Source organism: Melanotaenia boesemani, chromosome 7 (assembly GCF_017639745.1).
Source record: "Melanotaenia boesemani isolate fMelBoe1 chromosome 7, fMelBoe1.pri, whole genome shotgun sequence".
NCBI classification, from domain to species: domain Eukaryota; kingdom Metazoa; phylum Chordata; class Actinopteri; order Atheriniformes; family Melanotaeniidae; genus Melanotaenia; species Melanotaenia boesemani.
The window spans coordinates 34902015-34914635 of record NC_055688.1 but is presented as its reverse complement, the minus strand read 5'-3'; the positions used below and the strand labels follow the sequence as shown (position 1 = coordinate 34914635).

Genomic DNA, 12621 nt, shown 5'->3' with positions numbered 1-12621 from the left:
TGTTCAGTTTTAGAAACGTCCACTCTAAAAGAAGTGACATGTCCACAGACTTCCTACCTTTTACATCAGTTTGAGTTTTAATTTAACAGCCAAAACTTGGACTGAAAGGCAACAACAAAGAGCTCCCAAACAACGAGCTTCACAAACACAATCCTGTTTTGTTTTGCATGAGTTGAACATTCAAACCAACGCAGGCGCTCCGCTGCTGCCGTTTCAGTTAGTTTACTCTGCAGTATGTACAGATCATCCTATTAAAACTCTTTATACAGTATGTACACATTTAAATGAATCAGTATGTTACAGCATGTTTAGAACTGAAGAGCGATGTTTGTTAAAGGAAAGGAAAAGCAGAAAAACCAAACGGTTTCACTTGATTTGAATTCACTGGTTTGTAAACCACCTTTGTGTTGATTAAACAAAGGATGCGGGCAGAGACATCTTCAACAGCAAAACTAGCAAACACACAACTAAACGTCGCCGCTCTCACAAAGAACCACCCACAGGCTTGAAATGAGAAGGCTTCTCCCGCCTGATTAAAACTCAAACACCTGCAGCTCTTTGGAGGACGACCGTGAAGAAAACGAGAAAAGGAGGTGCTATTGCTGTCTGACACAGAAAACAGTACAGAAGCGTCTTCCGACAGCCCGAGTCCAACTCGACGCCATTAGAAACCTGAGCCTGTGGAAGGCGAGAGCCACGAGGCAACGAAGAACCAAAGCAGTCAGGAGTCGGCTCAGAGTTCCTGTTGGTCCAGAGCGATATGCCTGAGTCGCATGGATCAGTTGTCCGGAGGAGGGGGCGGCGATGGCGACGATGCTGCCGCTGTCTCTAGTTTACGAAGGCGGCGGCGCCTCAGCTCAGCGGCGTTCGGCTCCCCGTCCTCATCCTCCACCACTCCTTCGTCCGTCTTTTCTTTTCTTTCTGTGTCTGAGGCGGAGGAAGTGGAGTCGGCGGGTTGAGAGGAGACGGTGGTTCCGCTCGCTTGATCAGCTGGAAGCAGAAACATCCTGGTTCAGTGATTCTGACTACATGCAAGTAAATGATGCAGCAGATACAAGGAGTGACTTTTAAAAAGCATTAATACTGTAGATGAGCAATGTCTGATCTCTTGGGCCAGTGTCCTGCAGGTTTTAGATGTTTCCCTGCTGCAACACACCTGATTCAAATTAAATGGTTCCCAACAGCTTGTTGTCAAGTTCTGCACGAGCTTCTTAATGATCTATTCATTCGAGGCAGGTGTGTCAGCAGGGTTATTGATTGTCTGACAACATGTGTTTACCTGGCTTTTGTTTGAATTTACCAAAGTAAGAACAAATAAAATAAAAAGACTGATCAGCTCTTTGAAACTCTGCTAAAACGATTTAGGAGGTGATGAGATGTGTGACTTACAGACGGACGAGTCCTTCTCTGTGCTGGAACTCTCCGTGTTCTCCCCCGCTGCAGCAGCTGGTTCAGTTGGGTTTGTCCCACTGGCTTCCCCGGCGCTGCCCTCAGCCCGAGGCGGCCTGCAGAGAAAACACAACAATATTTTCTCTGGAATAACAATATTTTACGTAATCCTTGCCACAACTTTCAACTAAAATCTTATCAGAAGCCTCGTTATCTTTGTTTCCAAATTAGACAAATTGTCTCTTGATTTTAGCTTTATTTTATTAAATCTTATGAGGTTAATTACGTGAGTGTGGCCACGGTGCTGAGGTAGTGGTGGATGTTGAGCATGGCGGCATCTAACAGGGTGTGGATGTTTTGCAGACACTGCAGTCTGGCCTCGAGGCCCCGGCGGCCTTCCGCCTCCAACTCCCTCAGCTCCTCCTCCGAGAGACGAGACAGAGACGGTGGCGGAGGAGGCATTGATGATACTGGTGAAGATGGGAGGGAAAAATTATAACCGACATGTTGAGTAAAAGCTAGCAGAAACAGACTGTATAAAATAATGCAGAGTCCTTTTTTAACCCCTAAAATTCTAGTCATTATTTACTATTTTTGGTCTGCCTGTTTTTTTTTTCTTATTTAAAAACAAATGTAGAAACTTAACCCTTTTAATCCTCAGCATCCAACATCACTTTTTTACGACAGCTGTCAGATTATAAGTCTAAAATGATGTAAAATGAATGTATGAATAGATACAGCAGCATAAAGGCCGACCAGAAGAAGAAAGCAGAACTTTGTAGAAATAACACAGATCAACCATGGCCAAGCCTTTTCTCATCTCATCATTCTCTCAGGTCTTGGCTTTCAGGAGAAAAATTGGGCATTTTTAAGTACAATGTGATAAATAATGGTGTTATCATGGATCATTGTGGATTTACCATAGAGTCTCTGACTAAACACTACATTTAGCAGCTGGATTGTAAACCTCCTGGATGGGAAATAAATGCCTGGAAAACTTCTGTGGATCACCTAAAGGGTAAAATATCCATCACAATTTACCCCACATCGTTACACACCACTGTTCCTGAGACACTGTTGATAATATTAGCTCGGAGGCGCCGGTGATCTACTGGAGTTTTTAGGGTTAAACAATATTGTATTTTTATTTGAATGAGTGAAAAAGCAGATTTTTTACACAATGAAAAGGATTTGTGAAGATTTTATGTTGCACCTTTTAGGCAACATCTGATCTTTGGTCAGCAGATTTCTGTCATGTGACTAATTAGCTTCAGGCTGCAGTTCAGCATTTTGGAGAATTACAAAAAATAAAACTTACCAAAGGGGGGAGGTGGGGGCATGGGCAGCCATGGTGCAGTGGGGAAGGGAGGAGGCGGGAAGGAGAAGGGGAATCCTGGGATTGCTGATCCTGGAGCAGCAGCTGGTGTGGTGGTGTCTGCAGTGGATGGAGTGGTTTGGCTGGTGCCTGTTGGAAACAAGCAAAGAAAATAAAAATAAAAACATCACACATTTGTGACATAAAAAATGAAGAAGTAAATGAAGAAGAGCAGAGTGTCCTTACCTGCTGTCTGTGCCGCCTCTGAGCCGCTTGGTGGAGCGTCAGGAGCACCGGGAGCCGGAGCTGCTGCAGCAGGAGGAGGAGGAGGAGGCACTGCAGGAAAAGGACCCCAGAAAGGGAAGATGCCAGGAGGGAAGCCTGGCAACATGCCTGGAGCTACTGGAGGGAAAACAGAACAAAAGAGATGCTCACCAAGTCCGGAGAGAGTTCAAACTGAGGTTTCAGTCCCAGGTAGTGAACATAAATAAACATTTCTAGACTAATTTTCCACTATGATCAGCTTTTACATAAATTTGGTGTTCCAAGAACCCACTTTTACAGATATTTACAAATCCAGCATCTTCTCCAAAGCCAGTTACCTGGTTTTCCAGCAGCACCTCAGAGCTCTGGAGTACACAATCTTAGCCTGCAGCCTTTTGTAGGAGGCCTGACCTCAACAATCTACCAGAAGCTGACAGCTTTAAACCAAGCATCACAGCTGGCATCAGGCAGTCTGGGAAGATCTAAACCAGCACCTGTCTGATGACACTCGGGATTCAATTAGTGAGCTTGTAAATTCTACATCATTCTGCAGTTTGAGGTGGTCCATAGGCTCACACATCTAAGACCGAGCTCTCTCATATGTACCCAGACCTGAACGCCATGTCAGAAATGCAGCACTGACTGGTTCATTCTGGGCCAGACTTCAAACTCTGTCTGTATCTGGTCTACCTATCAGACCTGACCCCCTTTTAGAGTTATTTAGTCATTCTCAGGGATGTCCGTTGTGTGTTGTCTTTCGTTTCCCTCTTGGCTAGGCCTGGTATTTTGATCAGATGGAAGGATGCTGCCCTGTCAATGTCTTCTCTAAAGCCTGGAAAAGATTAAGTACTTTGTAAAACATCTGTCTAACCCCCCATCGACCCTATAGTCTATATTTGATTTATTTACTGCAATTTTTTAAGACAAGGAAAGGGGGAGTAAGGAAAAGGAAAGAACTTGACTCTACATTTCTTGCCGGTTTGAAGTCTTGTTACCAGTACCATTCCTTGATGGTGTTGGATTTTGCCAGGAATGTCTTGCAGCCATGTTTTTTTTCTTCTTTACAAATGCCCTGCAAAGAGTTTATGCTCTCTACATCTTCCTATTCTGTACGACTGAGTAACGTACGAAGGAGATCTTTATATTGACCACCTTTCAGTCCAAGCTTTATATTGTTCATTTGTTTGTTTGAAGGGTCAATAAAAGGATTGTTGATTCAGTTCTGGGTATCATGCTCATGTGTGCTGTGGCTTTGACTCCTACCATTAGGGGCTGGGGCTGCAGGAGCATTAGCAGGTGGTGCTGGAGGAGGGGGCGGAGCCTGAGCTGGAGCCTGAGTCTGATTGTTGTTGGATGCCCTGAGCACGTCCATGCGACAGGTGGGGCAGGTCTGCTGCCTCTGAAACCAGGAGCGCAAGCAGCTGCAGAGAAGGAGGGACAATTAAATTAGAGGAAAACGAACTTATCACTATGCTGTACCACAGGCATTTGCTTTGATCACTGTTTACTTTTCCACTTTGAATGTTAAATGCTGATCATGCCCGACATCTGTTGGCTTTCCTGCTGAGTCAGACTTACCTGGAGTGGAAAATGTGATTACAAGGTAGTTTCTTGGCTCCAGTGACCATTTCCTCTCGACAGATGATACAAACATTGTCTGAGGCCTGCAGGTCCTCAGGAGTAGCATCAGGGTATCTGACCACAGACAAGAGAAGTGACCAATATTTCTAGCCTAAGCCACTTTTACATAAATATGTTAAACCTTGTGACAAAAACGTACATTCACACAGCAGTTGCAACATAAAGATTTAACCTCTTCTGGACAACTGCCTCCTTTACAGGGGCAGCATGAGATATGTACAGTACAGAAGGTTTTTGCACATGCTAATTAGCTCAAATTCCTAAACTGTAGCATAGCAGAATGATGGGGAGAAACTCAGATAAAAGATTCTATCAAGCATCGGCATCCAAACCAAACACAGTTCAAACTCTAAGCAGTTATATGTGAATGTAGAAAACCACGAGAACGTCTCTGTCCACTTTAGAGCTTCTGCTAATTTCTACACACAAACAAGGAGTCACATGAAAGCAGAGACTGATTACAAAGATGTGGGACAGAAACTCTGGAGCTAGCAGCCAGAACCAGAAATCAGGTCTTACTGTTGCTGTTTTGTGGTGAAAAGTTTGATTCCAGCTTTAAAAACTCTGCTAATGTTTCTGCTGGTTTCCATGGAGATGAAGGAGGTTTATAGTGGATTCACTCTTCCTATCATAGACTATCTTGGGCTTCACTTCTTTCTGGATCCTCATGGTGTTTAAGGTGAATGTGGGGGCTATCCCTGGATCCTCCTGACTCTCTGACCATTAATAGAGGTGTCCATCATCATCATCATCATCATCATCATCATCATCGGCTGATGGCTTCAGATGTTTTAATAGAGATATTACATGTGTATCATCTCTATTAAAACACCTGGAAACCCGTGTTTTGTATAACACGTATAATCCAATCCAATAGTGTGCTTCTCTCAGAGGGATTTTCAATTAAAAACACGTGGTATAAAGCAGAGGTATACTCACAGTGTGTTCATGTTGCGGATAGCTCTCCGAGACATTATAGCATCTGTTACAGCCTTCTTAAATTGCCTGAAAGAACAAATTGAGTTGAAAGTTGTTAAATTAAGATTCATAACATGCAGCGATGTAAATCTGACTCTGATCGGCCACAATTTAATGAAACATAAAACACTATTTTAATTTATTCTACTTTATTCTACTTTAATTTATTCTTAGGCCCCTGAACTGCAAGTTGGTATAGCTTTATCTGTATCAGCCAGGAGGCAAACAGATTTTTCTTTAAGGATCATTGAGGAGCATCAAGACTTCCATTGTACATTTTTTAATAACAAGTGTGTTTAAATCTCTACACAGACTAGTTGAAGTAAAACGCAATGACTACTCTGATGCAAAAAAAAATATTGAAGCTGCTCACCTCATGGCCAAATACATGGGCCGGATGGCAAACAGGGGGAAGGTGTGGACCTTTATCATGATAGTCATGAAGGCAATGTAGAGCAGCACTTTGATCAAACCTGTAAATAACATGTAAACATTTCAGTGTGGCGTCTACATTTTTATCTTTACACACAAAACGCAAATAATCCAAAAGCACTGGAGAAAATTAAGCATCTGAACTTTGGATGTTACAATTATTTCATTTTACAATTAAGTAGTAAACGCTACCATTAATGAATCGTACAGAATTTTGATCATTTTATATGAAATATTATGTATGAATTGTGTCAGCGGATCAGCGCAACTTCCACACGGAAAGAAAACAACGTTCAACCACTTCCACACATTTCTGCTTGTGTTGCTTTGTTTTGGTTCTGTGAGGGCTGCAGAAGAGGCAGCCTGAGTGGGACGCTACGGCAGCCCTGAGTGGGACGCTACGGCAGCCTGAGAGGGACGCTACGACAGCCCTGAGAGGGACTCTACAACAGCCCTGAGTGGGACCCTACAGCAGCCTGAGTGGGACGCTACGACAGCCTGAGTGGGACGCTACAACAGGCCTGAGTGGGACGCTACAACAGGCCTGAGTGGGACGCTACGGCAGCCTGAGAGGGACGCTACGGCAGCCTGAGAGGGACGCTACGACAGCCCTGAGTGGGACGCTACGGCAGCCCTGAGTGGGACGCTACGACAGCCCTGAGTGGGACGCTACGGCAGCCCTGAGTGGGACCTGTAGCCTTTTCCATGTGAGAGAAATCCAGAGTTAATGTGTAGGATTTATTTCTTCTTTACACAGGAGGGAAGATTTAGCTGGAACGAGACTCATTTACTTTGTTGTTATATAAGTTGTTTTTTGGCATGAAAAGATAGAAATAAATATAACTAATAGAAATAAGGAGTATTGAGGTGATTTTACACACAGTGCTGAGAAATTGATTTAAGCAGAATAATCCTGATTATTTCTTTGACAATTATTGTACCAAGAAAATGTGTAATCACGACGTCCCTAATCTGACGTGAATGCAGCACCTGTGAAAAGCTCCGTGTAGAGCATGTAGACGGCTTTGTTGTCCCAGGGATTCTCACTCTGCAGGTCGACGGTGTGCAGAATGTACTTGATGAAGGTTGTCAGGACCATGGTCAGCAGGATGGCATACTGAGGAGCACAAGAGAGGGGATGACACTGGAAACCTGGTATCGTTATGCATCAGTGAGGTGTTATCTGCTTCTTATTGGGGATTAAGAAGAAGATATGAAAAGGAATCAGATACATTATGTTTACACATCATTCAGACATACATGAGCCATTTGCTTGTAAGTAAATATCATAACTGCTGTGGTTGTATAAAGCAGAGGCAGTGGATGGAAGCAGCTGAAATGATCATTTTTCTGCATGCTTAAGTTCTTATCTTGAGAAAAATTTTCATCTTTTTCTAGAAATTCTGAAATGGCTTCATTTATCCAAAAGGAGTATTTTAACTTGCAGAGAACCCCAAGATTCCAGATTTAAAGATGGCTGCGCCCAGGACCACCTGTAGTCCATCGTTGTCTAGGGCCCGTTCGAAAAGATTTATGCCAGATAAAAGCGATCCGGATTTGGGAATCCTATTTTTTCACAATGGAGGATCATGTAGCCCATCTTGATTTTATCCCGGTTGTTCAAAGCAGCATTGGTTTGGATCACCCTGATCCAGAATCACGATTTTCAAGATTACCAAATCTGGATTACCAGAACTTAAAACAATGTGGACTACCAGCTATGTAAAGAACAGGTAGAAGAGCCAGTGTGGGGTTACCTTAGGGGTTTTTCATTTTGAGACAACACACAGAAATAACGAACATCCTCCTCTATTTATAATTTTATGACTTCTCATCACAGCAACAACAAATAAACAAATTCATTAACAACCAGGCTGTGGATATTTTGGAAACGTCTTAAAAAAGTTAATGATGCACCGAAGCTCCGTGGCGAGGAACCGGACCAACCAATGAGGGACTGACTGGACGTGTAGTGAGGGATGCTGGGATGTGTTTGTTATTGAAATTTGTTTGGGGATTTCTTTCATGGGGAAAAGATCATGTTATGATTTTTTCAGGATGGATCTGAGATATATATATATATATATATATATATATATATATATATATATATATATATATATATATGTGTGTGTGTGTATATATATAGAAAGACAGTTTCAAGTTTCTGAGGACACTCCAGCTGGTTTTATAAAAAAAAAAAAAAATTCAATCCTAACAGGATTTAAATCTTAGTCAACAGAGGAATCAGCTTCTCTGATTCAAGTAAACAGATAGATTTTATTTGCACTTAAAGAGACAGAAATGCAACAAACCTCAAATCCAAAAACAAGCTGGACTGAAGCTCCTCGGGTAATGATGCTGTGACAGGCGTGGTTGACAAACAGAAAGTCCATGACACCCAGCAGTCCCATGAGAGCTGCAGAAACATAACAGTTACATGACAGTTTTTTATGAATGGGTCAGGAAAAGTCACCCTAACAGCAGAAGGAATTATCCTGTGTTCAAACAAAGTGGTTTTGCGGCATCAAGCAGTTTTTCTTAGATATTTTTTTAAGTAATTAGGGCTGAAAAAGTCCCTGAAACTGGTTGAATGTTTATACAAATTCTTAGAAAAACTGTGCTCTGGTCCGTTAGTGTTTCCCGTGGCTTTAAACTGTGGAGCACCTGCACACAGGATCATTTGCATTCTGTTTCATTTATTCTTGCTTCATGCAAGTGCAACCAGCTGGAACCAACAGAATCATAAAGAGAAAAGTCAAAGAAAAAACACAAGACAATCTCATGCAGATGTGTGAGGAATGAAACCCGACGAGGCTGATAACGTGTACTTACATAATACTCTGAAGTGGAAAATCCATGATATGTTCGGGCTCCGCTCCATCTGTCAGACAAAAAAATAAAAAAAACAACAACAAACAGTCCTTTTTAGAAAAGTTACTGTTTTCACAAGTAATTTTAGTCAAAATAACAAACAAACTTCTGGCATATGACTAAATTATCAGCTATAAAATCTTAATATCAATGTTTAGTCAGCTCTTGTAAACACACGTAACCACACACCATCTGTTCCCTCCTTTGTCACACACGTCCTGTCTATATTGAAGCTATCTACTGTATAAATTTACTCTACTGAATCCATAAGGAGTAGCATGTAAAATGAGCTTCTTCCTGCTCGTCACTCACAAAGTCCACCCTGTCTTCCGCCAGCCAGTGGAAGCACTTCAGGAAGAGCAGGAGGGTGAAGAGGGCGACGAAGCGAGGGGAGAAGTCATCCCTGAACACAGTGAAAGCCAGGCATGTCTCTGTCACCGCATACCAGGAACGCTCGATGAGGTGCTGATGGATGTGGGAAAAGACATGAATGTTAAGGTTGATCTTTTTCTCTGTGACATGACTTCTATCTGCAACATCCTACAGAACCCTACCTCCATTTCTGCAGCCCGTAGCTGCCCAAAAAAGACCTTCCTCATGAACTTTCCCAGCAGAAACACTAGCACAAAAGCCTGAATGTACAAAACCTGATACCAGAAAGAGAGAAAAAAAGGCTCTAATATTTGTACCAATAATTAACACAACAGTACTGGTACAGATAATTTACACCAAATCTTTGTTGCACCGCTCTTACCGCCATGCTGGGGCTGCTCTTGGTGAGGTAGACCACAGTCGGGTAGAACTGGTGCTTGAGGAAATAAGCGTGAGCCACCACACCGGCGGTCAACGCCAGACTGGTGGCAGTTACTAAGGCTGCTCGTACCATTGTGGACTGAGCTGGAGACTCTGCAGAGGGGAAACAGAATCAGAGCAAGCTGGTGAATGTGAAAGCTGACTAAATATGTAAATACAAAGGAAATTCTGATTTTCCTCTTGAGCAGTAACTCTCCAACTTTCTGGAGAGTAACTGAAGTTTTTTTTCCCCACTCATTTTCAGTCTTTTGTATATATACTGTATATATATTTATGTTTTTTTTTAAGTGACTTTACAACAGTTAATATTAAAGCATAAAAAGCTCCTAAGAGATGAACCAGTGTTGCCTCTACAAATGACAACTTGGAAAAGCACTAATTTTACATAACATTTTTAGGTCTTGTCACCAGCAGCCTGTCACACACAGTTTGTTCCCATTTCTTCAGTTGGATCCATGAAAAATGACAAAGATGATAGTTTGAAAACCAATTTTTTGTTGTATTTTTTTTTAACAGTAAGGTGACTGTTTTTTTTAGCAGAAAATAAACTGCAGTTCATCAAACAGATAGCTGATGCATAACAATAACAGAAAAAAGTTTTTCATATCATCCCCTTTCTTCTGCTCCTCAGGATGCCATCATGCTGACCATGATCCCGACAACGACAACCTTCATCAAGTACATTCTGCACACTATCGAATCTCTGGGACAACCAGGCTTTCTACAAGCTCTACATGGAGCTTTTCAATGGTGCTGGACTTAAAAATCAGCGGCAACAGGTCTCAGAGAAGCATGAATCTTCCCCAGAGCCCAGGCATCAACATTACTGAAGCAGTGTGGGATCATCTGGACAGAGAACTGAACAAAAGATAGCCAACATCCAAAGAAGAGCTTTGGAAAGTCCTTCAATAAGTCTGGAAAACAATTCCTTAAAACTACTTTAAGAAAAGACAGAAAGTTTGTCTAAGAGGGTTCATGCTGTGTTGAAGAATAAAAGTGCCACTGGTGATCATAGCTTGTTGAAACTGTACAAACTGTCTTTTCATGTTGCACCGTATTTACATTTGTTTGAATGTGTTTCAAGTTACTGAATCCATTTCTAATTTCCTGGAAGTATATATTTATAGAATTAGAGATGGATCAACACTTCAACCCAGTAGTGTACATTTTAATTTTAAAATCAGGACATTGTATTAGCGTTGTGTCACACGGCTGTGACAATCCATAAATCATACATAATGAAATATTCACTCATACAAACTCTGTGATCATTGTTTGTTGTAGGACTGAAAATGCCAATATCTCACAACCGTTTGCAGCTCAACTGCAACAGTGGCAAAAACATCTTCGTTTTAATGAATCTGCATTGTTAAATGCAGTCCCATGCTAAATACAACACCAACTGGTGTAATGAGGCTTGTCTCGAGATTAAAGGATTTTCAAGACTCAAATAACTGGTTATTGTTATATCACTAAGCCAACATCTTTGGTATTGTCTGTACAAAAATAAGTAACAAAAACAATTGAGTGCTACAACTAATTATATAAAGCAGTAGCTTTAACTCTGGGTTAACAACTGAATACATTGCATCATGCATAAATTCTGGTTAACTGGTCTGGAGGAAACTGTAGTTTATTTACACTGGGAAGACTGCTAAGCAGTGAAGTTTGGTAGCATTATGTCCACAATTTGAAGTAGTTAACTACACATGGCCTTCCTTCTCTGATAGATTTCTCTAACTTAAAGTATAAAGATGGACAGGATAACACTTGTTTTTCTCCGCGTACGTAAATATTTCAAAGGGAAAATATTTCCTTCCCAGTTACAAGGGAACTCAGAGTAAACTTGTCTGAGAAATCCCAGTAGCCGTGGGACACTTTCTTCTGACATAGTAAAATATTTTAAGCTACTTAAATACGAATCAAACACCAGAATATAAATCTGTTTGCATTAGTGTTGTTACCTTCTACATAGACGACCTGTTAAACAGATATGTGTTAGTTAGAAACTGTTAGCAGGCGCTAGTTAGCCAGCTAGTTAGCTAGCTAACGTTGCAGCTGTCACTCCTCTGCAGGACTCACCGACTCGATTTCTGCGGAAGACTCGTTCCTTCGTCAGTTTAACGATGTCTCCTTGCCCGCTAAAACCCAATATATGCTCACAAACTAGTCCATCTCTCAAATGTATACGGTAGCTTCAAAATAGCATTAAATATCCTCGCCCGTATTCGTCTGTCTACGTGTTTATCTTTGGCTTGCTCCCTTCAAGCCACCTCACATCCGGTTGTTACGGTAATTTAACGAAAGAGCAACTGTTTAGAGTCACCTTTCTAGTTGGTATAAATATCTTCGATGACGGGGGAAAAAAGGCGTAAATAATTAGTATTTGAATTTATAATATTGATGATAATTAGTATTTGCGTTTATTAGCTAAATTACCGTGAACTGTTTATGAATGGGCTTTTATGTGAGGCGCAGCGTTTAGCGGTTTTACGGTAGTTATTAACGTGGACCAATAGGAAGTCGTCATGCTGGTTCAGCCGTCCGAGACATACAGGAAATCCAGTTGAAAGCTTTTGTGCGGTGATTTAAACTTAATATACAAGAATAAAAAGAATTCACAAATGGACAGTGTGATCTAAAACCCCATTAGTTTCAAACATCAAAACAGTATTTATTGTTGGTAAACACATGGCTGCATAGCCATTTAGAGATCATGGAATATTCCTTCAGTATGAACATCAAATGGCATAATCCAATGTGGAGGAAAGCTGAAATTTAATCTGTAAAGGTCTAACAAACTGTCACTTTACAGTTGTTCCTTTCATAAGTTATTCCATTGCAACCAGCGTGCTGTATTAGAGTACCATAAGAGTAGGGGTTTTATATAAATTATAAACAGGAGCCATAAGCTT

At 41.4% G+C, this 12621-nt stretch overlaps 1 protein-coding gene across 2 annotated transcripts; it reads right to left on the bottom strand.

Moving 5' to 3' along the window:
• Nucleotides 1-54: 54 nt before the first annotated feature.
• On the bottom strand, nucleotides 55-11992 carry syvn1 (synovial apoptosis inhibitor 1, synoviolin). Of its 2 annotated transcripts, none has more exons than XM_041990563.1 (16): nucleotides 11789-11992; nucleotides 9648-9799; nucleotides 9448-9540; nucleotides 9206-9358; nucleotides 8855-8903; nucleotides 8335-8438; nucleotides 7010-7136; nucleotides 5961-6060; nucleotides 5549-5614; nucleotides 4547-4663; nucleotides 4232-4389; nucleotides 2951-3103; nucleotides 2708-2854; nucleotides 1676-1859; nucleotides 1390-1505; nucleotides 55-990 (listed from the first exon to the last, which is right to left on the bottom strand). In XM_041990563.1, exons 2-16 carry the CDS (start codon nucleotides 9777-9779, stop codon nucleotides 779-781), a joined length of 1911 nt encoding a protein of 636 aa, XP_041846497.1. In that variant the 5' UTR covers nucleotides 9780-9799; nucleotides 11789-11992; the 3' UTR covers nucleotides 55-778. The 2 variants fall into 2 exon arrangements, with proteins under 2 accessions (XP_041846497.1, XP_041846496.1); XM_041990562.1 differs by having other exon boundaries at nucleotides 2951-3106; nucleotides 11789-11991.
• Between the last annotated feature and the right edge of the window lie 629 nt (nucleotides 11993-12621).

Excerpts from the sequence above, each read along its gene's own strand:
- syvn1 (XM_041990562.1), bottom strand. The coding sequence starts at position 9,779 with ATGGTACGAGCAGCCTTAGTAACTGCCACCAGTCTGGCGTTGACCGCC. Across the intron at positions 8,439-8,854 it reads TTTCCACTTCAGAGTATTAT|CTCTCATGGGACTGCTGGGT; the intron begins GTAAGTACACGT and ends ATGTTTCTGCAG. Across the intron at positions 2,855-2,950 it reads AGAGGCGGCACAGACAGCAG|GCACCAGCCAAACCACTCCA; the intron begins GTAAGGACACTC and ends TGTTTCCAACAG.